The following is a 27,826-nucleotide window of genomic DNA, read 5'->3' on the forward strand; positions in this document are numbered from 1 at the left end:
CTCCTGTCTTGGCTCCTGCTGACCCAATATTGCCATCAGTTGAAATCACTGCTGCCCCTCAAGGGCAGGCTCTCTGGTCAGACATGTCGATGGGCTTTTTTCCTCCTTTGAGCCGTATTTAAGTAGTCAATATCCAGCTTCCTCCAGTTGTAGAGGAAATCAAAAGTCCTCAGACGTGAAAAATATTCTCCAAACAACTGACCATTTAAAAAATTACTTTCCATTTAGACATTGTTAGATCACAAAAATTCAACTAACTTTAAAGATCAAATTGGCATGATTCAATGACTCATGAGTTAGGCAGCATCCCATCCAGCAATAGAAAGGAGCTCTGAAGGGCCATACAAAATGCAAAGTTTTTAAAAGGCAGAAATGGGGGGTGGGAACAGGGGAATTATTAGTGAAGAATGCATTGTTCCAGGAAGGTAGCCTATCTAACAGGAACGGAAGGGGTCTATCAAGTGGTTTATCTCACTAGTGCCGACTAGGTACCATGATGACTGGTTAAAGGTTATACCTCAGGAGCTGAAGGTGCAGTTGGGTTAGTTATTAAGCTGTGATTTGCTAACATGGGGCTTAGCACAAGTGACTCCACTTGGGGCCAGTTGTCTCTTTTTAAACATCTCTCTGCTTAACACCCTCCACCCAGCATAGTCCATCTCTCCCATCTCGTGCTTAGGATTGTAAGAGGTCAGAAACTTCTGACACTGACAATACAACACAATGGTGCTGAAGTACAATTTAAGTTTTAAAGCCTAGAATTTCATAAAGTTACAAAGGTATTGATGGAAACTGCTCAAAGATTGCAGTCATTGGCAGATGAGGATCTGAGAGGCCCATTAACACATGAAGAGCTTCATGGAACCAATTAGGTACTTCATGTGTATGGCTAGAGGATCAGAGAGCTAACAGATTAAGAGAGGCCTTAAGGAAAACTGAGGAGACCCTTGACTAACTTTTCAAAACTGACTGCCCTGTGGGAATGGTGTCTGTTTTATTATGCAGTCATATAAAGTTTAGGAAGGAAATATACATAAAATGATTCTGTTCTAAGAATTAGCCCATAATTGCAATTGCACTTTGTTAAGAGATACTAGTTTTAGTAGTTTCGTTTTGCAGTTAGTTCCAGTCAAACCTTTTTCACTATTTATATATGCAACTCTGGTCTCCACTTTAAGTAGGTTGACTCAAAGGGGCTTTTTCAGTTCTTTTTGGATAATAAGCACCTTTTAACTTATTTTTATCTGCCTCATCTTCCCTAACAGACGGCACACTCCTAGGGCAAACAGTGCTGAGACAAACAAATGCCATGTCATCATCTCATGGGACGGTGGGGGCGGATATGTGTGAGTCACCAGTGAAGCCTGTGCAGACCCATAACCCTCAATTATTTGTTAAATGAAGGAGTCCTGGTGTATCCAGAGCTGTTGAAAGTAAAGACCCTCAGTGAGGGTCCCCAGCAATGAGGGGTGACTAGATGACCTCAGATACCCAGGCTGTTGCCCTCAGGTCCATTCAGGTTTTTCAGGCATTGGCCGTGATCTCCAAAAATCTGGAGTGCTTGCAGGACAGGACTGGGTGGAGGACACAAGAATGACAAGGATGATCAAGGATGCTCAGGTAAGGAGAGGCAGAGGCCCCAGCTGGCCTCCTCCCCTCAAGCTGTCAAGGCGGCTCTAGGTGCTCTGGTTCATTCCTGCTTGGTATGGTTCAGCATTTTTTAAGAGTGAGCTTCATAACCAGACTGAATGATGGAGCTTTTCCCAGTCCAAGGGAGGGTGTCTGGAAAGAGGTTAACGTCCTCCTTGGGAGTGGAGGAGGGAACAGCAGATTGGCACCAATGTTCACCCCAGCTCCAGGCACTGACTGCTCTGTAAGGAACCACCAAACCTAGCAGTGGAAAAGAGCAAGGTCAGGTGCTGCAAGGCCTTTGCGTTCAGCCCTCCTTTCACTGACCAGATTGGGTTAGCAGAGCCCTCAGGCCCGAGACAGTCCCGAAGTTAATGCCTCAGAACTGCATGGGGATGGGTGGAGGGCAGTGTACATGTGAGGCATGGCCTTGAACACATCTCTGGTGGGAACACCTGATGTGCTAGCAGTTTCTTCAAGCTCCTGGGAACATGGCCTTTGCTGCATCCCTGGCAGACTCATAGGGAGCTGTGGTTAATAAAGTGTCTCCATTTTAAATACCTTGATTTGTAAGTCTCCAAGGAAGCATGCATGAAAGGAGGGCAGAGAACTGAACCTCAGGAATACCAATATTTAGGAAGCAGGGAGAGGACTGTCAGGAAAAGTCCCTGAAGGCCAATTGAAGAGGTGTAAGAGTCAGCAGGAGATTTATTAAGGTTACCCTGTTGTAAAGTGCTTTGAGAAGGAATGCTTTGGGGCAGGGTCTGGGGTGTATGGCTAGTACTTGGGGACATCTGAGAACAGTGTTAGAGGGGCAATAGGAGCTTCTGAGCTGGTTGATCAAGTCAGATGAAAAATCATACCCTTGAGGTGCCAAAGGAGGGAGGTCACGTCCCAAGGGCTGACAGGGAGGGACCTCAAGAGTGGGAGCTGCCCCCAGTCAAGAAAGTATGCTAGTGGGTACCACTTTCTGGGTGACTTGAAAGAACCTGCAGTTCTAGGGACTGACCTTCCAAATGGCAACAAAGTACAACAGGGGAACCATTTACAACTAACACTTATCTATTTTAACTTGCGTGACAAAGCCTTAATATGTTCGGCTACCTTGGGCTCCATTAGCATTGGAGATGGCAGGGAGGATCATATGAATGCAAGGTCTTCGCTTCCTTTTCCAACCACGGACTCTAGGATCCTCATGGTGGCTCTCTTGCTAGATAGAGCACACAGCCTGGGCCCAGGCCTCTGCCTCAGACATCTACGCTACAGAGGTAAGGGCCACCTGGCTCTGCCTCCCCTGTTCCTCAGCCTGGAGAGTGGGTCTATATCTTGCAGTTCAGTGTGTAATCTGGCACCTCAGCAAAGTGAGGCCACCTCAGTCTCCACAGGGCACAGGAGTTCTCAGCTGCCACCTCCTCAAACCCAACAAGCAGTTTCTTTCTGACCCCCTTTCATTGCTTTTATATAATTTTAAAGCATCAGTACACCTGCAGACCCGCCTCCATTAAAAAAATTTTAATCCTTGGGGCGCCTGGGTGGCGCAGTCGGTTAAGCGTCCGACTTCAGCCAGGTCACGATCTCGCGGTCCAGGAGTTCGAGCCCCGCGTCGGGCTCTGGGCTGATGGCTCAGAGCCTGGAGCCTGTTTCCGATTCTGTGTCTCCCTCTCTCTCTGCCCCTCCCCCGTTCATGCTCTGTCTCTCTCTGTCCCAAAAATAAATAAACGTTGAAAAAAAAATTAAAAAAAAAAAAAAATTTTAATCCTTTAATAAAGTACATACATGAACTTTAAAGTCTTTGAGTAGTGATACTTTGTAATTTATTGTAAAACTCAGATCAGAATGCTTCAAAGTCAAAATTTTATCTCTGTAAGGTGGAGGACATGAGGTGGGGCCAACTGTCTTCTAGTTTTAAGATATGGTAAAATAGAATGGCTGCCAGCAGCCAGAGACAGAAATGCCATCTCATCTCATGAACAGTGGGGAGGGGAACATTTACTAAACACCCACCTTCGACCTCCTCTTCTGGCAAGTGCTCTGCTCTAGATGAGGAAATGCTCAGTTCCTCACCCACCCACCGGCGTCTCAGCTGGTGCTGCGGGCCTGGGATTACAAACCCAGGTTCTCTTCACCAAACTAGTGGTTTTGAAACTGGCTCTTGTGGCTGTGCTTCAGGGGATCCCTGAAAACACTTCAAAGATCATATTAAATATTAAAAATCATCTCTAATATGTACACTCAACGATAAAACACATTAGCTTAGACTGCCTGAGACCTCACAATAAGGTGTCTGTAGCTGCCTCTGTGTAGGCTTCTCAGAGGTCAGCGATGCAGAGGGTGCTAGCCTGGTGCCTGGATCACCATGCCCAGCTGCAACTCAATGCTAGTGGCTCTCACTGTAGAATAACTTGAGTGCTTATTTATAATCGTCGGGTGTTTCTTACTAATCTATGGAGGATAAGGATTTAAAGCAGGTATTGAATATTCTTCCCTATTAATCCTTTTTTTCAAGTATCTACTTCACTTTTGTCAATAACCAGAGATTGCAGGCAAGCTGTGACTATTACCATTTGCAGCCACTTACCTATTTACAGTAAGGATTTTTTTCCTGTATCCTACAAATTCAGAAATAAATTGGAGGCTGAGACCGTTCACAACTAACCCATTTGCAGTAGTAAAAAGGCACCCCCCCCTCCATCCCACTAATTTAAGACAATGTCACTACTTAGTTCAGGCTACTGTTATATATTTGGAAGGTTAAAAACAAAAGCAATGATTATAATACCAAAACCTTTTAATTTTGGTTAGAAGGGAGAAGGCTCCCAGTTTTAAGCCTTTTGGTGTCAACTACTAAGCTCTTCTGTGAGATTTTTGGCTTGGCTAGCTCAAAGATAAGCAGGTTAAAATAGCTATCTAAGGCTGTCTTCTGGAAGCCCAAGAGCACTGGAAGGTGGTGGAGGTGGAGTCAGGCAAGGTTTCCTATTCAGATTTTGTTGTTAATTCATTGACAACCTTAAGTCTTTACCACTCCCTGAGGGTCAGTTTCCCTCAATGAAAAAAACAGGACTTTGAATTAAATCGATCACTTTCAGACTTTAAGCACCAAAACCTTTCTTCAAATCATATCTTACTTGTAAGTCTAATACTTGAATGGGCCTGGGGGCTCCCTCCCCACAAAACAGTGCAGAAACCACAAAACTACATGATCTATAAGGCCCCTTCCACCTGTAAATGTCAGGATTTCAAGTCCCTTACCTCCAAAACACAAACGCTGACCCCTGCTGTCCCTTCCTGGCCAGGCCCCTCCCTCCTCTCCTGGACCAACTAAGGGGCCTAGTTGACTCATCCCCAGCACCTAATACACTGGTCATAGCACTGACTAGAGAACCACAGTGGCAGCCGGAATCCAGGGGCTGAACAACCGTTTGTGGGTGAAAATGACAAATTTATTTCGTTTACATGGTCACTGAGGCTACAGCAAAATCAACACTGTTACAATAGGCAAGCACTACTGTCTGCAGCAACACACAGCACATTTCTTAAACAGCATCGGAGCCTCATAGGTTACGTTTGCATAAAAAAAAAAAATGTATGAACCAATCAGGAAGCAGTTAAAGGCCCATTTTAAATGCCAATGCCAAACAAATTTCACTGGAAATACAATTAAATGCAACTGCCAGGAGCGCTGTAAGAAAAGGTGACCCAAATTGGGCAGGAGAGAAAAGACCGGAAGTGGTAAATAAAATACAATAGCAAAAACCTTGTGATTCCTGTTGGGGGCTGGGAGGGTCCTTCCCCTCATGCCTCTGAACGTGGGCCTAGCTTAGAAGAGGCCTGTTCCACCGGGGAGGCAGCTGGTACCTGTGCAAAATGTGCAGATGGTGAACTGCATACAGAGGAGAGGAACAAAGTGTCAGTGTGGTTATGTGCTGGGGACAGCGGACCTTGTGTTTTAATAATCAAAGCCTTAGGAGGGTCACCTCTTACAGCTAGAAGCGTCTCAAACATTCTAGGCCGGCCCTCACGATACCTTGTCAGTAACCTCAACTTAGGACAAATGTTCTTAGAAAACGTGACTAGAAATTAAATCCTAGGATTCCTGCCATGTCACTCAAAACTTCAAACGGAGAGTCAGTCACTGCTCCACAACCTAGGGCTCATTTTCAACTGCTGTTAGCCTATCCTCACCGAATTCAATTGGATACAGGTGCAGCCCGGGGGTCAGATCACTTGAATGGGCACTAGCTAAATGAATTCCTGCAACAGCACCTTCAAATCCGCCCTCGTGCTTAAAGGATCAGTAGAGGTCAGGGCTAGAGTTAACAACTTCAGCAAACACGGAATCTCCCAGCCTCATGCACAGCAGCTAAAGTCTATCAGCCATTTCAATAGCCTGTAATCTTATTCTAGGGTGTACCCTCGATTCCCATTTCAGTATTTTTTAATAGCTGAATATTGTTTAACAGGTCTTCTGGCACCATTTTGTTCATTCTCTGTCAAATCTGCCACAGCTTTTTAAGTCTTAGAATATACTTTGCTAACATAGAAATGAATAGTGAACATAATAGCAAAGTAAAGAAAAATTTTTCTGTACATCCTCACTAGAAAATCCCAGTGGATTAAGGCAGCCCTATCATCTTTTGGACTGAGATTAAGGCCAGAGTCTGGAAAGAAGGGGAAAACTGAGAAAATGCCAGGATAAGAAAGTTTGGAGGAGGACATCCTGGCAGCTCAAGATCACTGTTTAGTCCCCCATTGCTTCACACCAAATTCCTCCATGTGGGGTCCTCAGAAAGCCAGCCTTGCCCTTGGAAAACCACCTCTGTCAGCACCTGGCCATCTCCCACGTCACTTCCTTAGCCTGAGATGCACACTGTGCGGTCTTCTCAGCACGTTGACTCTTCATCTTCCCACCCCCAGCAGCTCCACATCCATGGGCCCCTGACAGCCTTGCTAGGTTCTGCTAGTGTTTTAACTGGCAGAGGGCTGAACCCTTAGAGATTAGAAACAGGAGCTGTGTGTGGACAGACATTGGCTAGGACACACTCATTTTTACAGTCTGAATATGGCCCTCCCGATAGCAGCTGAAGTGGCACCTTCTCCTTCCAGAGAACAGGCTAATTCTCAAACACCCGCTGGATGGCACTCTCAGCTTTCAGACTAGTATCATTTGAGCTGTTTATATACTTTGTGTTCATGTACTTTAGGCAGAGAATACATCCAGAAAGTGACCCTGGAAAGCCTGCCCCAGAGTGGAGGCCCTCAGGGAGGCCCAGGGCTGGGCACTAATCACACCCACCTTCCCTAGGGAGGAACTGCTTACTGTAGCTCTCCCACAGACCTGTGGGATGGGAAGAATGCCCCGTGGTGATGCAGGAGAAAGAAAATCCACCTCTGTGAAGAGCAAGAACTAGTCAAGAAGGGACTAGATGCTAGGGTCTTGCTTGGCTGGTTGCAGATCTAAAGAGAAGTTCAGCCCTCTCTACGGAGGGAGGAAGGGGACCTACAGTTAGGCACATAATCCAATCACATCCGTTTCAGCTTCTGCCCCCCAAGGGCTCTCTGCTCTCCCATATGCTCTCATCCAAGAACAGAAGCATTTCCAGCCACCTCCCCCTGCCCCAAGTCTTCCACACTCCACTGCATGCAGGGCTCTGTGCTTAACCACTGCTGCAGGTGCAGCTGGTGCTCCCCGGGTGTGGTGGGGTTAAGGAGCCAGAGCACAGGCTGCCCTGCGATCCATCAATCATCAGCAGTGACAGCGGGGGTAGGGGCGCACGTGGGGAAAGGAGCCTAGAGACCAGAGGTAGTTTTATTTACTATTGATGCTCAGTTCTCCAGATGAGAAAGAACCCCTGGTGTTAAGATGCCCAACTGTTTTGCCTTCTTAGTTTTGGAGATGTTAGGGACAAAACCATCAAGGAAATACATTTCAGTGCTTGGGCATTGTGCTGTGGCTCCTTGCAAAGGTCCAGAGTAGAACAGAAACCTGTAGTTTTCCTTCGCCAAAGTTCAGTTTCCCGGCAGCACCTCCAATTGCTGCTGTTTAAGAAGGAAAAGGGATGAAGAGGGAATAAATCACAGGGCAAAGAATTGGAACGTGTTAGCAAATGCTACCATGCGGAACACTAAACTTTATTCACTTTATTTATATATTTAACAGTTCTAAAGTATTTACTTCTTGCTTTGACAAAAAATGAAAAATATAGGAGCGCTGACTGACTCCTCTTTAGGAGAAAAGGGTTATATGTACAGCTACGGAGAGTTACGGTTCCTCCTTTACATACAAAGAAAAATATTAATAAAAAAGTGCTTCATTGATCGAAAAGGGCTAAGAGCTGCAAGCATTTATTCACACTGTACATCAGACCCAAGAAACCCGTATCATAACCTCTTGGCACCTATCACTAGAACTGCACAATCTCAATTAGACTGACTTCTCCCTACCTGCAAGGCCAGACCACACAGAGTGCGGAGAAGAACTACACCCTGTTTCACTGAATTCAAACTCCGAGCGAGCAACCTGCTGCAACTGGGAAGTCAGGGACGTGCTCAGATGCTCTTGGCTTTGCCTGGACTGACAGCTCCAAGGAAGGCTCTGGGCCACATCTTAACCACACAGAGGCACACACAGGAGCCAGCTTCCTGAGACAACTTCCCTTGGCCAGGGAATTGCTTCCAGAGGGTAAGAGAGTTCCCTGGCCTCACCCCCACCCACTCACCACAATCCGCCATTACCACTTAGCAGCTTTTAGCAGAGCCAAGCATGGCCCCTCCCTTGAGAGGGAGGGCAGGCACAAAACATGGATGCCAAGATTACAAAGCACAAACCTATAAACTCCTCTCCACCCTTCCCCACACTCACCTCTACCACAAATATTCTTGATTTAAGGCTCTTTTTGGACCACATCAAAGCTTACTGAGGAAAGGTGCCCCAAATCTCCTACAGGCTGTGTCACTTCTCTAAAGAACCCTGCAGAGTCACCAAGTGGCCCCTCACTGCTGGCCAGCAGCACAGGAACAGGGCAGGGGGACTGCTGGGGCCTTCCCACTGCCCCAGGAAGGGAAGGAGAAGGAAGGCTGATTGTATGGGACATACTCCCTTTTCCAGACGCTTGCACTCTGAAAAGCTGATTCTACCCCTTAAGGGGGAGATCCATGATTTGTTTGGTTTGGGAATGGGAAATTTTTGGAACCCTGAGTCTGGATTTCCCTGTGCTGGTCAAGGAAAAGAGATTGTTTTGGGGGACCAGGTCCCGGCAGGGGCTTCTAGGTGCACCCGGGCTCAGGGAAGGCTTTGGCCTTGGCCATGGCAGCAGGACCACTGCACTCTGGCCAGTCTGTACTCCTATGCCTGAGGGTGGGAAGCACTACACAGCCTGGCTGAGGGAGGCATACTCATGACAGCGAAGGGAACCCTAAACCATCTGGGTCGAGTTAAAAACAGAATCCCATGCGAGAGAGAACAATGCTGGCCACCCCGATTCCCAGGCCCTCTCGCTTGCCTCAGGACAACAAACACCTTCCTTCCCCAAAGCAAGGCTCAGAAGGGTTACGTTTTATTATGTGCCCCTCCCTCCAAATGCCAATCCCATTTATCTGTGAGGTGGAACTGGCCCGGCTCCTGTGAGGAGGCAGAGGGCACTTGGGACAGTCTGTTAGGAAGATGCTTCAGCCTCCTCAGCAGCACAGGTTTTTCCAGTCAGCTCTGATGTGACAATGGCACGAGGAATGGTCACAAACAACAGCCCCAGCTTTCTTCCCCACTAGCTCAGGCCTCCACTCCTGACTCTGACCAGCCTCTCTCCGTCCTGAGGAACCAAGCCAACCCTCAGCATCATGGGACAACAGGTGGCTCAACAGTCACAGAGGGCTGGCAACCTCTGGTCTTCCATTTAAAAAAAAAAAAAAAAAAAAAAAATTTTTTTTTTTTTTTTTTTTTTAAGACAACCAGCAGACTTTCTTTCTTGGAAGCAGAGGAAGGATGGAAAAGGGAGAGGGGAAAAAAACAAAACAGGAAATAAAAATCAATCTACAGTCCAGTGGTACATCCCAAATTTCTGTCACTCTGCACAGGTGGTTCCATGCCCCCATTCCAAAGTGCACGGGCCTCTCGGTCTGCCCAGGCTGTGGGCCTGTCAGAGGAACAGCAGCTTGGCCTCTGCCCGCCCTAGGTCACTGAGCTTCAGTTTGAAGTGGCAGCAATGGGCTTATCCAGTTCAAGGTCAATGCTGGAGCTTGTGGGATGTAGGCTGCTATAGCAAGACTTGCACACTCGACTGGGTTCAAAGAGCTGCTGGCTGGGAACTGGAACCTTCTGATTACAACAACTGGAGCAGAACACATTCCCACAATTCCTTGAGATGAGAAGAAGAAACAAAACAATGTTAGTTTCAGTAGCAGATATGGTGTGGGGAAACCAACTTCAGAAGACAGGACTTTGTTGTAGTACGTCCTTCGGATGTGCTAGAGACTCCTCCAACAATGAACTGTTCATTTGTCTAGCCCAGGAACAAGCCAAGCAAAGAGGGGGGGATCCCTACCTAGCATAGTCGCACGCCACTGTGACTTTAGGGCCAAGGACAGTTGGCTGCCTCACCATTATGGCTCAAGATTACCAGGTGCACAGGAAGATGTTCAAGAGAGATCCATGAGAACAAAAGGGCCCAGGGCAGGAGTAGCTGCTAGCTCACTGGGTAAGTTCTGGCCCAGAAAACCCACTTGGCCACACCCACCTGGGCAATGGCCTTTGTGTAACTTGTGGTCACAGAGAGGCCAGAGTCCAATGGAACTACCTCCGAGCCCCTCAGAGGAGACAAACTACCAAGCCCAGCCGGGGAGTGAGGAGCCTTGCCCAACGGGCTACTCCTCCAGAGGCTCGGAGACAGGGTCATGGAGAACAGACTATTGTCACCAAGGACTGCCCTGCTGCCAGCATGCAAAGCCAGAAGACAAGCAACCAGTGACGCATGCTCAGGGTGAAAGGACAAGAGCACAAATGAACACACGTGCACAAACACCCCCCTTATTAGATAGGTGTCAGTCAATTATGGCTCACTCCCCTGCCTCCGTGCATCTCCAGGGAATATCAAAGCTCCACCCAAAGGCCTGACTGTACCCAGGCCCCTCTCTCCTCCTCCACTTGAAAGCCCAGCTATGATGTGTCTGCGCAGCACAGGTGCACATCCAAACAGCTACCCTTCACAGCTAAGAGGAAAGGGACTGGCAGAGGATGAGTTTCTGCCCACCTTACAACCCCACTCTGCTAGGACCTTAAGTACAAATCAATCTCAATAAAACCAAGAACGGGAGACTTCAAGGAGCCTGAAGTCGCCCACCAAAGACTTGGGGAAAACAGCTGAAGGGAAATCCTCCTCCTCCTCGGCCAGCATCACTCACTACCTTTTCATTTATGCTCCTCAGAATGCAAACCCACTGCTGGATTAAGGACCACCTGGACACAGAGGAGAAAATACTAAATACCCTTTGCAGACCAAAAACAAACAAACAAAAAACCACAAGGAGAAGGCTATACATGGGGCAATGGAAGGACAGAGAACCAAAACAAACACACACAACTTCATCTTCTAGAACGCAGTAAGCACTCACGTTTCTGAAAAACATGAGTCAGCAAGAACCTGTGGTTACACAAAAAAACTACCTAAATCTATTTCTGAACAGTTCATCTACATTTATTTATCATACCTGTTGGAGTTCATCCTGACATGAATTTCATCAGTTAAGCTTTTCTATCTGGTTTCTTTCAAGGGATCCTAACAGACCCTAAGTGGAACCTCCCACTAAAGTCTTCCATGCTAAAACAGTTCTCTGGGAAGACCACCTCTGTTCAGTCTCACTCTCTTTTTAAAAAACAGAAGCAGCAATGCTGTCTGACTTGGAGGTCATGAAGCATCATTCTAGCATTCCACTCAATGACTAACCCAAAAGAAATAGCTCTGAAAGCTCCACAAGACCAGCCCCAGCTGAGGCACTGCTTCTCAGTCACAAGCAAGATGGCTCAGTTGACCTGTGTGGGCAGAAAGAGAGTGCATGACTGCAGCCTGACTTGGCCCTCATAGTCTCCTCAGTCAGCTGCTTTGGATTCCCCCCAATCCCACCTGTCTGCCTGCACTCCCAGCCCCCGGCTTTATCCCAATGAGTGCAGAGAGGGGGAAATGGCAGTGTTAGTGTGGAGAAGTTATTGTAGATGTGTAGACATCACAGACAGGTTGTTGTAAATGCTCACCACGTTTGATCAACACGGTCAGTGTCCCTGCAAGGAGGGGAGAGAGAGCTCAGAGAAGCCAACCAAAGTCATTCGGGCTTGGGGCGCAGGGTGGGGAGATATACAGTCCTAGAAGCATCATTTCTAGACAAAGAAGTGGTTCCATTTTCTACCTGGGTTCACTTATGTGGGTGAACTATGTCAGGATTCAGATAAACATCCTATCCCAAGAACACTGAACATCCTCCAGTCAGCTACCACCCCAGTTGGGGCAAAACATCCCTAGCAACTAACTACCCCAACCAAGAAGAAAGAAAGAAAGTCAGGAGCCTTAAGGATTGAACACTGTGTTCTCAGCTGTCCCCACTAGTCCCCGCAGCTAGGTCTCATCACTACTGGCACAAGGAAAACAAGTTTGGGGTCAGGGAGCAAGGTAAGGAGTAGGCAAATGAAGTTCCCTGCCCACAGCAGGAAAACTGTTTTTGCCAATAGCAGCCATGTTGAATAGGAAGAAATTGTATTCTAGGAGTAAGAAATGGTAGTTTGGGTGGTGGCTGTTGCTCTGCTAATCCAGGAAGCAAAGCAAAAGGGGACATCATTTGCACATTTCAAAATTTTATCATGATCACTCTGAACTGGAAATAAGACCCCAAATGCAAACACCAATCTCAGAGGCACAAAAGACGAGCTGGCGTCCTGTAGACCCCAGGGTCTGCCTCAGATGAACACTGCCAGCCAGATCCCTGCACTTCTCCAAGCTGCAGGCACTGAGGGCCAAAATGTAGCCTCCACACCCTGGCCCACCCACCACACCCCCCAATGGCACCTGCAGTGGTGCTTCCTGCTGGCGAGCCAGAAGGCGCTGTCGCACGCGTAGCAGTGGGCGGCCAGGTGGTCAGGGAGCCAACGGGTCATCTGTAAAACAGATGGGGCCAGGTTAGTGATGGGAGATGAGCCATCCAGCTGGAGCCGGCAAGAGCCATGCTGGGGGCAGCAAAAGTCACAAGAACCATACTGGCTCTGGTGGCACCAGCCCAGCAGGTCTGATGTCAGCAGTACAAGAAAGGCGTCCAAATCGTTTCCCTAGAGGGGACTCCAAACTCCCCTGAGATAAAGTATCAGGCAGCAGCAAACACCCTGGGTCACTATGAGAGCTGGCAAGGCTCCAGTCCACAGAGGCAATGAGAGAGGACCACTTTGCTGAGTCTCCCTGGCTCAGAAATTCTAGGCTTGATGGGGATTCACAGGCGCTGAGATTCACAGAGGCTCAAGGCTAAGCGTGCTATGAGGTCGTTCCTTGGCCAGGGGCATGGGACAGGGATAGGGGTGGAGAAAAACCATAGAACAGTTGCATGGACGGCACTCAGAACAGGGGCTGAGCCTGTACCTCCGTGTCCTGTTTATCCACCTGCTCCCAGCTGGCTTCAGAGAAAATCTCTGTGCTGCAGCGAGACAAACAGTTCTGATCCAGATTGCTTTCCGAGTCGGGGATTGAAGTCTGTTGGCAAACAAACACAGCTGAACAGAATGAACCTGGCTCCTCCCAGAAGAAGAAAGGGCTTGGAAAAGAAGGGAGCACCGGGGACTTTGGGTGGGCCTGAGTGTTAGGGCTGCCAGATCTGTGGTGCATCAGCCACCAAGAAATGGGTTGAGCAGGTGCAGAGACAGGCCTGAACTCAGGTGGAAGAGAGAGACACAGATCTAAGGCTGTGTGCAGTGACTCTGCAGTGCACAGATGGGCCCTGGGTTCCAGGAAGTGAGTGGGGCAGAAGTGACCAGGATGGAGTGTGAACTCTGTGAGCTGCTCCAGTGAGTCTGTTAATCCAACCCTGCCACTTACATCTACGTGTTGAAACTGAGTGCTTTGGGCATGTCCTCCTTTCTCTGAAGGACTCTTTGGGAAAATGAGAAATCATCATTAGTATGAAGGAAAAATGGAGAAGTCTGTTTGAATTGAAAGTCATTGGATGAGCCCGCCTTTAATGTACGCTGACTGCTTCAGAGCCAGGCTCACGCATGTACGTGAACACAAGTCAGACCCAGCAAGTAAGGAGAGCACCTCCCTGAGAACCTCCCCTCACAGAGCCCCACTTCCAGTCACCAGGCCTCATCAGTGCTAACTCCTGGACAGTGCCAACACCAATACTTCTCCCCATTTCTACTTGCCATCATCACCTGCCAGAAGGCAGGTAGAAATATTTGTTCAACGAAACCTTCACAGCTACAGCCCATGTCTGGGGTGGGGGCGTGGTTTGGGGGGGAGGCTCACAGTTTACTAGCTACTGGGGTGTTTAGAACAGGCACTACAATTTGACAGAAATATCTGCCATTGCCATACTAACGTCATCCTACCTAAGAGTTCGTGTCCTTTCTTACAACATGATCCTCTCTCCAAAGAGATCTGACCAACCACATAGTGCTAACTCTCTTATTCTAACTGTCTAAACAGGACACCCGTGGAAAGTTAAGAAAGGCGGGAAAGAACAGGCAGACTGCCGTTCACATGGCTGAGGCTGATCTCTAGCCTCTCAACAGGACTACTCTGCACCTTTCCAATTCTTTAGGAAATCTGTACTAATCACCAGGCACCAGGCACAAAGAGCACCCAGCCTCCGTGTGCCCTCTCCTTGGGCAGCTATGGAGGTACCATGGTCTACTCACCACTTCATCCCCAAAGTCCCCATTGAAGCGCAGGGAGCTGGTCAGGTACTGGCTCTCCAGGCGACTCCTCAGCTCCTGCACCTGTTTCTTCAAGGTCTCCACTTCCTGCTGGTGGCCTGACTCAATCTGACGCAAGCGCTGTTGGATAGTGTCCGTATACACAGGCATGCCATCGTCGTCCAGGTGGCTGCGGGAAGGCTGGTCAGGGCTGCCCGTTGTAGACGGCCTCCCCGAGTGGCCGTGCAGCCACTTGTGGTGCAAGTTCCTCGAGTGTAAGTGGGCAGAGCTGCAGCTTGTGGCAGACAACTGGCGGCTCAGTGAGTCCTTGCTCCTACCAGCCTCCCCATTGGTGCAGTGCCCGTTGGGGGTGGGGTGCTTCTGCAGGGTGCTAAACACTGGGGGCTGCTCTAAAGCCTTATTTTCGGTCTCCAGGGCACCATTGCACACAAGCCCCTCTTTACATTCGGCTAAAGGCAAGGCACAAGGAGAACGCGTGGGGCTGTGGGTGCTGCCAGGGGAAGTCCTATGTACCACAGATCCCACTTGGGGCCTCTCAGCTAGGCTCCTCTCTGAAGACTGCGGCTCCGTGGCTTGAGGAAGTATGTCCTTGCCACTGAACCAGCCACTGTTTACCAGGCAAGGTCTACGATGGCCTTCGGGCCCACTTTCTGACTTGACTTGACCTTCCATTAACATGTCCATTGAACTGTCCGTGTTTGGTCCTGTGGCCTCAAATGGGACTTGGGAGGGCAGCAGAGAACTTGACTGTGAGGTACCATAGCCAACTTTTACATCTACTGGGATTGGAAGAAATGCTTCCTCCCTATCTTCTGTGATAGCTCCTATTCGAGGCTGTTCCACAGGGACCTCGTGGGTACGTTCTCCCCTGGGAGACTCCTGGAGAGAACAGGGGAGAATGCTGAGCCCACCCTGCTGCTCAGGAATACCCTGTGAGAACAGAGAAAGGCTAGTGCCTGGATGGTTTGTCAGAGCAGCATCACCCAGTTCTGGTTCTTGAGGAAGAATAATGGTTGAGCCCTCTAGGGTCTTCCCCCTGATTTCCTTTCCTAAGAGAGCCTCCTCTTCTACCTCCTGCATCTCAATGCTCCCTCTATGGGCAGGCTCCTCTATCCCACTCTCCTCTTTGGTGGCCTCTTGCAAAATGTTCTCCATCTGCCCCTCGGCTACTCCAGCTGCAACAGATAGCTCTGCGCCGCCCAGCACTTTGGTTGGCTTCCCCAGGTTGTCAGGATCGAGAGGCTCCTCCCCAGGACCAGCCAGGCTGCTCAATTCCAGTGAGCGGCGATGCTCCTGCCACTTCTCATTCAGGCTCGGGTCACTGCTGCGCCGGTTGGCTAGAGGCACTGTGTTGTCACAGGCTGTGGTCAGATTGTCAAATGATCTAGTCTTTGGTAACCTAAACAAAAGGAGATTGAGGGAAATGAGAATATGAGGCTGTTCAGAGGAAGTAGGAGACAATCGGTTTTAACGGGCAGTTGTTTCATAACTGGGTTCGTTGCAGCTACTTAAGAAGCTACAGCATCTCCAAAGTGAGGCTCAGACTGCTAGAAAGGCAAAGTTCCTTGGATGGGCCCTTCTTCTAGTTTGCAAATTTCCTCTCAGCCTCCCACCCCATGCTCCTACATACAAACTAACAGCAAATGCAACTTAAAAAAAAAAACAAAAAACTTGGGGCACCTGGGTGGCTTAGACGGTCGGGCATCTGACTTCAGCGCAGGTCGTGATCTCACGGTTCATGGGTTTGAGCCCCGTGTCGGGCTCTGTGCTGACAGCTCAGAGCTTGGAGCCTGCTTCAGATTCTGTGTCTCCCTCTCTCTCTCTGCCCCTCCCCCACTCACACTCTGTCTCTCTCAAAAATAAAACATTAAAAAAAATTTTTTTAATAAATAAAAAGTTCACAATATTGCCCTATTTCTCAACAGAGCAAGCAAAGGAAAGTAAGCATTGTTGATTTTCTGCTATTACAATATTTTAAATTATTTTATTACTTGACAGTCTGAATCCAATAAAGTGAATTCTCATGTGGCAAAGCCAAACGTGCCATCATCTGACATTTACCTTTCAAGCCCAAGAAGATAAAATCATGGCAGAAAGGCAGGAGCATAGAGCAGTGGCTGCAACTCAAGCCAGAAGGTCACAAGGAACCCAAAGGATCTGCTCTATCACTGAGAAACTGCTTGGTGCATGCAACAGTACAATGTAGTGACAGGGCCCAACACCCTTCAAGGAAATGAGGCTCTTATGGCCTTGTAGCCTGAAACTCTATACCTTCCCTGAGAAAACCTCAGAAATCTAAGAGAGATGTGTGGAGTCAGACAATGTCATGATCTCTGACTATGCCTTGGATGTGTCCCAACACAGAAATAACACCCACGCAGGACTTGAGGTCTTGGCATCAACCCTGGGCTCACCGGCTCAGAGGCGGATCATCAGGGCTGGTGCCAGGGGCTGGATATGGTGCACAGCTGTCGTCCACAGGCGTGGACGGGGATGGGCAGGGCAGGTACACTGCACTCCACAGCATCAGGTTACGCACGTGACATACAGGGTATAGCACCTGAGGAGAGAGCAGTGGGGATACAGGTTTAAACAACTCCTAACAAGTCTTTAGAAATGAGGGTCAAAAAGAGTCACCAAGCCAGAATACCCAACAGGTCTTGCCTTGTACCATCTGCGTTTCTCGCCTCTTGTGGGCATGAAAATCTAAAAGGATTTTTAGAAATCTATTTCTCATAAATGATTTCTTAGGATTCCCTTTACTGAATGAATGACTCTTATATCGGCTCAATTCGTCCCCTCATCCAGTAAGTTATTCCACTGGATGATTGACTGTGTTTCCTGGCACAAAAATGTGGCTTCAGAAGACACTGTCAAACCTGTTTTATAGGATCACTTAAACTAATCACGTGAAAAGAAGGGAATTTTCTTCCTGTATTGTTACTTTCCCAGTAGACACAGTTGAAGGAAAGAGAGAAGCAGTTAGCTTAAATCTTTTGATTGTTTAAATGTAGTGAGAAGCATATTAACAATCCAGCAAAGCAATATGACCTCTGATTAGCCTCCTTTTGACTTCTTTAGAATTTAAGATGCATTCTGACAAAAGGAACATTACCATGTATCAACACAGATGTGCAAGCCTCCTTTCCTCTGCTTAACAGAAGGTGTTCCTTTAAGGAACAAAGTCTTAAAGAGCCTGCCAGTTTTCCAGGTGAGCAGGAAATCACACACACACATGCTAATGTCATACATGTTTTTCTGCTGAGACAGGAGCTGCAGTGGATATCCAGTGGATGACACTGGAAGGATGCTGGGGGCCTCTTGGCAGCTCCTTCTGAGCTATGAGGGGTAGCCAGGGGACAACTTAAGTGCCTCTTCCACTTGTTAGACAGAACATGCTAGGAGTAAGGTAAGCTCTGACAGAGGTGCCAGAAAAGATTTGTGTCTAGAGTGACAAAGTAGAGATGTGTATTAAATCAAACCAGAAGCAGGTCAAAGCTGCACCAGGAAACAAGCCTTTATAGGGACAGATGGAAAAAAGTGGAACCAACCAACCCAAAGACAACAGTGATGCCTTTGAGAAAACAGTCACTACTGAAAAAGGCTCCCACATGTCACCATCCCCAAATTCCTTCTTCTGATCAGAGAGGAAGGGCTGAAGGATACATACGGCTTCGGACTGAGAGGAATACAGTAGGTTTTTGAAAGCCTTGTTGCCTGCCCGAAGCAGCGACCACACGGAACATGTCCGCTCCTGAGTATGCTTTTCCCCTCTCTCCTTGGCGTTGTTGCACAGGAATGTTCCAAATAGGCAGGAATAGGTATGTTGCACCAGTTTCACCTGTAGGAGTCCAGAATCAAGCAATAGGGTGCACGGTCTTTGGAGGAAGGTTAGCCCCGCTGAGCCACCCTTCCCCAACACCCCTGAGAACAGCTCAGAATTCATACTCGTTAAGGGTGGGGAAATCACATTAAGCCACACAAGAGCTGCCTTTTCACACCACCTATCCCAGAGCGCCAACCCCAACTACCACCATTCCTGAGTCAAAAGAAACAAAGACAGATCGTCGGCACACCCATTCCTTTTGGACTTCCTGTCAACCTGGAAGTTCTAAGTTAACAGCCACACTCAAGAGCAACAGAGCATATAAACTGGGTACAGGAGCAAGTCAGTGTGCAATCCAAGGCTGAACTGAAAACTGAAAAACTCCTAACAACTTTTCACTCAACAGGTCATTAGTGACTTTTCTGTGGGTCCTGGACAGCAACTATCCTGCCCTCATGGAGCTGGTTCTAGTTGTGGGGAAGGGGTGACCAATGCTGTGGGCCACAGTAAGGCAGGATAAGCAGGACAGGACACATGCAGGGCAGCAGGGGAAGGAAGTGAAAGAGCAAGTGGGTATCTGAGGGGGAAATGCTCCCAGCAGAGGCAATAGCCAGCACGTCTTGAGGTGCGTGTGTGCTTGCAATTTCCAAGGAACAGGAGGCCAGTGTGACCGAAGGATACTGCACAAGGAAGGGAATGGTAGGAAATGAATGCAGACAAGAAACCACTAGTATTGCTCTGCAGGCCACTTTAAGAACTGTGACTAAATAACTAAATAACTGTGCCCTAAATAAATGGAAGGACTGAGCTGCCACTTGGTTAGGTGGAAGACCTCTTGGAAGATCAGATTTGGGGGTGGAAAGATATGGAAATCAAGAATCAAGCTTTGAACAGGAAAAGTCTGAAATACCATTAGGACATCCACATGGAGATACTGAACAGTCACAGTTGGATATGTGAGTCTGGAGTTAGTGGAGAGATCTAAGCTGAAGACATTATTATAAACGTGGGAATCATGGAGAGTAATTACAGGTATCGGACTGGATGAAATCCCCCAAGAGGCAATAAGGTACAGAAGTACCTTGGAGGCTAAGCCCTGGAGCATTCCAACATTCAGCAATGGGGAGATAAGGAAGAACAGGAGACAGACCAGCTAGTGAGGCAGGGAAGAAATGAGGGACAGTATGTGCTGGGAATCAACTGAAGAAAGGGTTTCAAGACTGGTGTGATTACACAGTGCCAAACAGTAAAACGAAGACAGTCTAAGATACAAACTGCCAGTTATAAAACAAGTCATGGAGATGTAATGCACAGCATGGTGACCACAGGTAGTAACACTCTATTGTATATTTGAAAGTTGCTAAGGGAGATCTTGAAAGTTCTCATCATAAGAAAAAAATGTGTGTGGTGATTGATGTTAACTACTTATTGTGATCATTTTACAATATATAAATACTGAATTATGTTGTATACCTGAAATCAATACTATGTTATATTGTCCATTATATCTCAATTAAAAAAAACGTTCTTCACAAGATGAAACTGAGAGCTGATTAATGGATTAATATGAAGGTCACAGCTCTGGTAAACTGGTGGGGTGAACACCCGACTAGAGCGGGTTTAAGAGGAAATAGGAAAAAAAGAATTTGAGACAGTAAATGCAGAAGACTTGAGAAGCTCTACCATGAAGAAATGAAATACAGAAAATGAGACAAATAGCTGGCAAGAGATGCAAGGCTGAGAAAGGGTTTTGAGGAGATGGGAGGCACTAGGCTATGTTTATGTATTAATGGCAACAATGTAGTAGAGAGGGAAAGGCTGGTGCCATGCAGCCAAGCAGAAGACAGGCAGTGGGAGCTGGGAGGGAAGAGCTGGAACAGGGCAAGGGCAGGGAGTTCTCTGTCAAAGGAGGGGGGCAGGAAGTATGGAACACATGCAGGGGGGTTGGCAGATGGACTGGAGGGAGCAGAGGATATGCCATTCTTTTTCTTTTAAGATTTTAGCTTTAAGTAATCTCTACACTCAAGGCGGGACTCGAACTTACAACCCCAAGATCAAGAGTCATGCTCCACCAAGCCAGCCTAGCACCCCTATTATTTCTAACTACTTAGGACTTCTATCATCTATTTCTTTCCCTTCACCTGCCCTATCATCTATTTTTTTTAAAAAAATTAATCTTTATTGAGAGAGAGACACAGTGTGAGTAGGGGAGCAGCAGAGAGAGAGGCAGACGCAGAATCTGAAGCAGGCTCCAGGCTCTGAGCTGTCAGCACAGAGCCTGAACCCATGAACCGTGAGATCATGACCTGAGCCAAAGTCAGACGCTCAGCCGTCTGAGCCACCCAGGCGCCCCAAACTCCATCATCTATTTTAAAAGCTAAGTTTAGGGGTGAGTGGGTGGTTCAGTCAGCTGAGTGTCCAACTTCAGCTCAGGTCATGGTCTTGCAGTTCGTGGGTTGGTGCCCCACATCAGGCTCTGCGCTGATGGTGTGAGGCCTGCTTGGGATTCTTTCTCTCTCTCCCCTTCTCTGCCTCTGCCCCACTTGCATGCTTTCTCTCAAAATAAATAATAAACTTTAAAAAATAAAAAAAATAAAACCTAAGTTTAAAAGGATACAGAGACTTGGGGCACCTGGGTGGCTCAGTCAATTATGTGTCTGACTTTGGCTCATGTCATGATCTAAGGTTTGTGAGTTTGAGTCTTGCATCAGGTCAGGCTCTGGGCTGAGAGCTCAGAGCCTGGAGCCTGCTTTGGATTCTATGTCTTTTTCTCTGTCCCTCCCCTGCCTGTGCCATGTCTATGTGTGTGTGTGTGTGTGTGTGTCTCTCTCTCAAAAATGAATAAACATTTTTTAAAATTTTTAAAAAAACAACAGACTTTATGCAAACCTAACACACTTGGATTCACTGAATAAACCCATACATTATTTTTAATTAAAAATAAGAGAATGGCTCCTTATTAAATTCCAAAAAGGATGTATCATTTCATGTAAAAACTAGCTAACATTTGCATTGACATCCCCATTTTAGAAAGTCCCCAAAATGAAGAATCACAAGCCCAAACTCACAAGGAATGCTTCATTGAACTCAAAAGAGCAAGGAAATTGCCTCTGAAGCTGATGAACGCAGTCAAGCCACTGGAGAAACACCGGGCAGCGTTCGTTCAGATCATCTGAGTTCTCCCCATGACCACACCGGTCAGCAAACTTGTGTCCAAAATCCAGCCACTCCATCTCCACAAGGACCTGGAAACCCTGCAGGGAGAGACCATTTGTGCTTGTCTGTCAAGCCTGTGACAGTCCCGAGCCTGTCAGGATTAAGAGCAGCAATCCCTTTTAACAAGCTCCCAGTAAGGCCAACAGAAACACCTAACCCAGCCCCACGGCCATAAGCTCCATGGGACACAAGCCTAGGGCAATTCTCCACTTCCCTCTACTCCATTCCATAATCATCAAAAGGGTACTAAGCATTTATCTGAGCCTTTCTTGAGTCTATACTTTTTAGCCTCTTTCATTCACTATACAAAAGCCACATTTTTTTCTAATTTTTTAGTTCTGTATTTTGTGTTATACTTACAAAGAAAGTATTGTTTCTAAAATCTTTCCCCATTCCAGATTTACATCTATTTTAGGACACCTTTATGGTTTTTCTTACATCTCTAACCCAACATGTGGTTCTTTCAGAGTAGGGCTTTCTTCACAGAACACTGTAGTGATATCTGGACCCATTATTACCATAATAAGCATGCCAAGATTCTTTTACAGAAGCCCCATTTTCCGGGGGTAGCCAAAACTTTTCCAAGTAGACAGTGCAAAGGAAAACACATCTGTATTCTCAATACCTTGTTATCCACAATCTGCTCCATTTTATAAAATGGCACAAGAATGATGGCAGGCACCACCACAAGTTAGCTCAAGGTAAAGGATGAAAGATTTAAAAACAAATTTCATTTTCTTTAGACTTAACCACCAAGACCAAAACCGATCATAAAACCCTCCAAGGTTTCCCCCACTTGTACTGAAGTACCAAATCCTACTCTTTGGATGCACCCACCTCTATGGTTCGGTAATAAGGATCCAGCAAGAGCTTTGCCAATGCCACAATCTGGGGAGTGCGGTCCCAGCCATCTGAGCAATGTGCTAGTACTGGCCGCTGATCACGATCCACAGCGTGCACTACCAGAAGTGCTGACTTCAGAAGCACAGACAGGTGATGGAGCCATTTTGTGCCTTCAAGAGCTGAGAGCCAACTATAAAAATAAAAACAGAAGGGGATAAGGAAGGGTGCCTGGGTGGCTCAGTCAGTTGAGCATCTGACTCCTGATTTCAGCTCAGGTCACAATCCCAGCATCATGGAATCAAGTCCCACATCAGGGCTCCATGCTGAATGTGCCACCTGCTTAAGATTCTCTTGCTCTCCCTCTGCCCCTCCCCCCATGCATGCTTGCTCTCTTTCAAAAAAAAAAAAAAAAAAAAAAAAGGAGGATGAGGAAATCCTGATTTGTATGATTTACTGCATCATGCCAAATAGCCATGAAATTAAGAAGCAATTCCCAAGGATTTTTTCCCTCCAAATAAAACACTGCCAAAATAAAACAACCTCTGTCTTTACAAAGCATGTACAAAGATGAGGCCTAACCTCTACTATGCAATAGAGGGCAGCTTCAGAAACAGGACAATAATAGGATTTTTTTCCAGAAATCTTATGGCTAACTTATGACAATTAACATTTAATATTTTTCAGTCCATGGTAGTTATATAACCCAGTATAGGAAGAGTAGTTCTTTCTGGAGTCTTCTCCTGAAGGAAATGCAGCTATTCAGACATTATAAAACAGTAAGTACTTATATTTAATGATCAGCAACTATACCCAACAAGTTCTCAAAAACTTGTCATGTGTGTGTATACACACACATATATATACATACACAAATAACACACATACAATACAAATTTGTCTATAAGGAGATGTAAGCCAGATGCCACATTTAAAAATAGCACAGACAATAGCACCTGCTCCCTACACCCTAACACCCACTAAAATCTTGAATTTCTATTGACTAAAACTGGGATGGCCCATACTAATGACTTAAGATTCATACAAATTAGTACACCAATGGCTACATAGTATTACTGGACTTAATATAGACTGGATTCAGCAGGGATCTAGAAGAACCTTCTTTTGAAAACACCTTGAAGAGATACCTGATCCCAAGAATTACTGCTTGGGAGTAATCACAAACTGATTTTTTTTTTTTTTTAACTATATTGACATTTTGTTCCTCGTGCATGTCATGAATTCCACTCCTTACATCCCCACCCCCCCAAAAGCTCTAATTTCTCCCAAATGTGATCAGATTTGTAGTTAAGACAGCAGTCTAGCCCTTCAAACACTAAATCAAAGGAGGGAATAAATACTTCTGTCAGGGGGTTCTGAGAAGCCTTCTGCCAACACTAGGCAAGAACATGCCTACACTACACCCCACAATCAGCTAACCAGGGAGGTTCTGAGACATTCCACACTCCCTTGTTCAATTCCCAAACTGGAGCAGAAACACACAATGCCCTAGCCCTCCATGGCCTCCAACAAGTGTGGAGAGGCTTGCTTATAGCTGATCCCACCACTGCCAGGGCTTCTTTTTACCCACAAGGGAGGCTTCAGTACTGCCTTATGATTTGCTGCCAAAAAACAGGCAAAGCAATACCTTTTTCCTTAATAAAATCCCCAGACATTCCTTTTGACCAGGTATGGGCCAATTACATCTTTCTGACTCTGAGTTTAAAAAATAGCTTTTAAATAAAGAATTTTAAAATACAGATATTTGAGATGCGGTAGTGTTGATTCTATCCCTTTCATTTTATAAATAGGAAAACTGATACCCACAGTAATTTAGCCATTTGGCCAAAGTCACAGAGTCATTTAGTGGCAGATCTTGTAAGTCCTCAACCAGGCTCTTTCAGTGCCCCACCTTTGGAGATGAGAGTACTGCTAGCCGGGTTCTGTAAATGTGTAGCAGATACAAGCTGCTAATCCCCAAAGCAGAGCAGCAAACTCATTCCTTTGCTCAGGCTTTTCCCCAAGGACAACTGCTTCACCCTCTGGGCTTTTTCCAACTGTGATGAATTTAATCATTTGCTACCAGGAGTTAGTACAAGTGGTTCAGGCAGCCATTTGGCTCAATAAATCAAGGAATTCTGCAAAACTTGATGTGATCAGATCTACTGGACAGAACCCAGGGAAATAGCTGTGGGCTCCAACACAAAGAGAAAATTCTGTCTTCTCTGCACCATTTTTGGCTTCCTGAAATAGTAAAACGAGGACTTTTAAATATTTATCTGTCCACATTTGTGGACAGAGGATTCTTGCTAATTTATCTCGTATTCAATCAGTAATCAGTTCCCTTGAGAGGCGGGGGTGTTAATTCACCTATCTCACTGCAAATGCCAGCCATTCATTTTTAATAAGCAATAAAAATCTGGTAATGCTCTTAGTATGTAAGAGGAGGTAGTTTAGGAATCAGAAGGAAATGTAAAAGGAACTCCTCTAACAGAAGGTTTAAAGACAGCTTAACCCTTTTTAGAACATGATGAATAAACTTTGACTCTTCAAGGTAAAACATCCCAGCTTAAGGCAGGTAAGTGTCACTGCAAGATGTCAAAAACCAAAGAATTAAAAATGAGCCAAAAACAAAGTAGAAGAGAAGGAAGAGGTCCCAGGAAAAAGAAGAAGGTAGTGCTTTTCTGAGGACTGAGATCTGTTCTGTGCTCCACATCTTTAAACCTTTCAAAGGGCTAGATGTTTCTCCAGCATCTCTTTTGTGTGCTTGTGCTAACACAGAAAGCAGAATGCCTACAGGGACTGAAAGTAAAACTGAAGTGTATCAAGAAACAGAAGAAAAGACACCTCTAAACTCACTTTTTGAAAAAAGCAACACAAAATTAAAGCTAAGGCCAAGGTCTTACTTTCCCGGATCAGGCATCTGTGTGCACAGCAACCGCAGAGACTGAAAACTCCTCCGGATTGAATGAATATTTGCCATCCCCATAAACACTACTTCACAGTTCGGGTAATACTCTGCAGAGAATAACAATAAAAAGAACAAAAATATGTTAAATTTAAAGCCCACATGGCCAAATTTAAAAGCAGCAAACTGGCTATAAAACAAACCCACTATAGCTGCTGACTAATGAAACTGAAATGTTTTGATGCCTATTAGTCCAGTCCTTTATGAGAGGAAACGGTGCTTGAATTTTAGCTGTTTTTGCAAAAAGATTTGTGAAGATATGGACATAAAACAAGCTTTTTTTCTTTCTTTCTTTTTTTTTTTTTAAAGATCTACATCCTTCCCTCTGACCCCAGATTTACTTTTGGGGCCATTTCTAACTTGTAGCTCTGGAATTTCTTTGAAAAGAAGCTGGCAGAACAATGCGTTTTATGCATTCAAATTTCACCTTGGTACAACTGCTTTTAACTTCCAGTTTAAATCACATCTGAATAAGGAGCTTGGTGCTACTACTTGCTCCATCAGCACACATCTGGCACTAAAGGGATTCCTTCTTGGAGAAAGCCAGCATTCAAATAGTAGGGATGCTACAGATCAGGACAGAGGTGCTTTGCTAGAATTCAGTATTTGCTGCTTCAATTCCCACCTCAGGTTTTCTATGTAGAAGCCATATGGGAGTTTCCTGTGAGGTCAGTAATGAGTAAACCCACTGTCAAAGGCAACAAAAAGCTTTCAGAAGGCTGAGAAATTGAGCCACTTAAAGAAGCAACTTGCAAACATGAACAGGCCTTACTTACTACAGGGGAGGACTTACTTTTAATTTTTATTTATTTATTTATTTATTTTTAATCACTTAAAGGTTGGGAAAATAACCGATTATTTGGTTTCAATGCACCTCATCCTCTGTTTCTTCCCTGAAAAGAAACTATAGCATTAAGAATCCAAACAGTTCTGGGTCTCTCAAGACAGCTGAGGAACACGGTTTGCCATTCATTTCAAAATGAGAACTAAGACCCAACTGGGCATGAGCTGAGCTCACAAGAACAGAGTGTTATGGGACAGAGCACTGTACACCTCACCTGGGCATTCACAGCCTCCTCCTTTGGCTCGGTTTGCCACCGCTGCTGCATAGGAGCGTGCATCCAAGATCAAAAGCTTCTGCGGTTGGATGGCTAAACTTTCTGCTCCCGAAGCATTGGACAGAGAAGAATCTAGGAACATCAGGAGTGGGGATGAAAAACTGAATGAACCCATCTCTCCCAGAATTGTGCAAAATAAGAACCAAAAACACCTTTTATAATAACAGAACAAACAAAACCTCAATTAAGTGAAACCCACCTAACAAGAACACTTGATACACAGGACTTCTTCCTATAACCTCCTTTATCTCATTTCTACATGTGTACTCCTTTAATGAAGGCTGGTGTCTCCTGCTATGGTCTGGAGACACTCCAGGTCCCCTATCGCGTATATACTCCATTCTTGTCACAGTGACAAGAAAGACAACCAACACTCTAGTCCTAGTAAGCCAAGTCTTAAAGAGTCTTCTGGTTCTTTGTCAAGATGTGTGACTCCTCAAATAATCCTATCAATTAAAGCTTCGCCTGCTCTCTCCTATGAAACAGATTCTATGTCTTACAAGGAGAAGGCCATTTCAAGAAAAAGTTCTCACAAGACACTATAAAAATTGCTGCCATTGGTCTAGGGAGCATCTTACCAAACTCCACATCGGAAAGGTCTCCTGCATTTGGAAAGTCTCGAGAACTGTTCCTAGTTGACAGCCTGCTGCCACTTGATCGGGAATCAGAGGCACAAGCTTTGGCTACTGACTGCACCAGATGCTCATCATCAGCATTTCGCCAGCCCCACCAGCTGACCTCCGGCTGTCCACAGCGGGCAATAACAGCTCCATTGCTCTGGTGCCTGCACAAGCAACAAGAAACAACAACTATACCCATCTCAGTGGTCCCATTCAGATGCTCTGTGCTCACACAAAAAGTAAGGTAGTAGATTTTAAATGCATTAATGAAGAGCTTGAATACAGGTAAGTGAAAGTGATGTAAAGTTAGCTTCAAGTCATCTAAGGGCAGAGATCTTCTATAGCAACAGGAACAAACAACAAAACCTATCTGGATCTTTCTCAAATACTGTACTATTTTAGAAACCTTTGTAGAGTTACCAACAAAATGATAAACGTGTTCTCTTAGAAAAAAACAAATTAATATGCATAAAGTAAATGTTTGACTCTTAAAATTTATTTTTGGAAAATCAGGTAAGAAATAATCTATAAATACTACACTAATTCTGCTACTCAATAATGAAACACTAATCTCTCCTTTTTAATACTGCCCCTGAAAATCCTGGCATAACAGATGCTGAAGCAGGAAAATTTGTTTTCACACCAACTTCTGAGGGCCCCACTGCAGCAACTGTGCACTTATGGTTGGCTTTGGAGATTCTTTTCAAAACA

The 27,826-nt window shown here is 46.0% G+C and overlaps 1 protein-coding gene across 18 annotated transcripts in view; it reads right to left on the reverse strand.

The window, feature by feature from the left end:
• Positions 1 to 5,047: 5,047 nt before the first annotated feature.
• The window catches only part of MTMR3 (myotubularin related protein 3), a 150,823-nt gene continuing 128,044 nt past the window's right edge, over positions 5,048 to 27,826 (reverse strand). For 7 of the 18 annotated variants that reach the window (XM_045457757.1, XM_045457741.1, XM_045457739.1 and 4 more), the window contains 12 exons: positions 27,074 to 27,279; positions 26,436 to 26,567; positions 25,316 to 25,427; positions 22,407 to 22,602; positions 21,422 to 21,607; positions 18,198 to 18,368; positions 16,942 to 17,087; positions 14,510 to 15,926; positions 13,236 to 13,346; positions 12,675 to 12,763; positions 11,870 to 11,896; positions 5,048 to 9,980 (listed from right to left, as the gene is read on the reverse strand). In XM_045457757.1, the coding sequence (XP_045313713.1) occupies positions 9,809 to 9,980; positions 11,870 to 11,896; positions 12,675 to 12,763; positions 13,236 to 13,346; positions 14,510 to 15,926; positions 16,942 to 17,087; positions 18,198 to 18,368; positions 21,422 to 21,607; positions 22,407 to 22,602; positions 25,316 to 25,427; positions 26,436 to 26,567; positions 27,074 to 27,279 (2,965 nt within the window). In that variant the 3' untranslated portion in view covers positions 5,048 to 9,808. The remainder of the gene's footprint in view (positions 9,981 to 11,869; positions 11,897 to 12,674; positions 12,764 to 13,235; positions 13,347 to 14,509; positions 15,927 to 16,941; positions 17,088 to 18,197; positions 18,369 to 21,421; positions 21,608 to 22,406; positions 22,603 to 25,315; positions 25,428 to 26,435; positions 26,568 to 27,073; positions 27,280 to 27,826) is intronic. The other 11 variants (XM_045457753.1, XM_045457751.1, XM_045457748.1 and 8 more) reach the window with 3 other exon arrangements.

Source organism: Leopardus geoffroyi, chromosome D3 (genome assembly GCF_018350155.1).
Source record: "Leopardus geoffroyi isolate Oge1 chromosome D3, O.geoffroyi_Oge1_pat1.0, whole genome shotgun sequence".
Lineage (NCBI taxonomy): Eukaryota > Metazoa > Chordata > Mammalia > Carnivora > Felidae > Leopardus > Leopardus geoffroyi.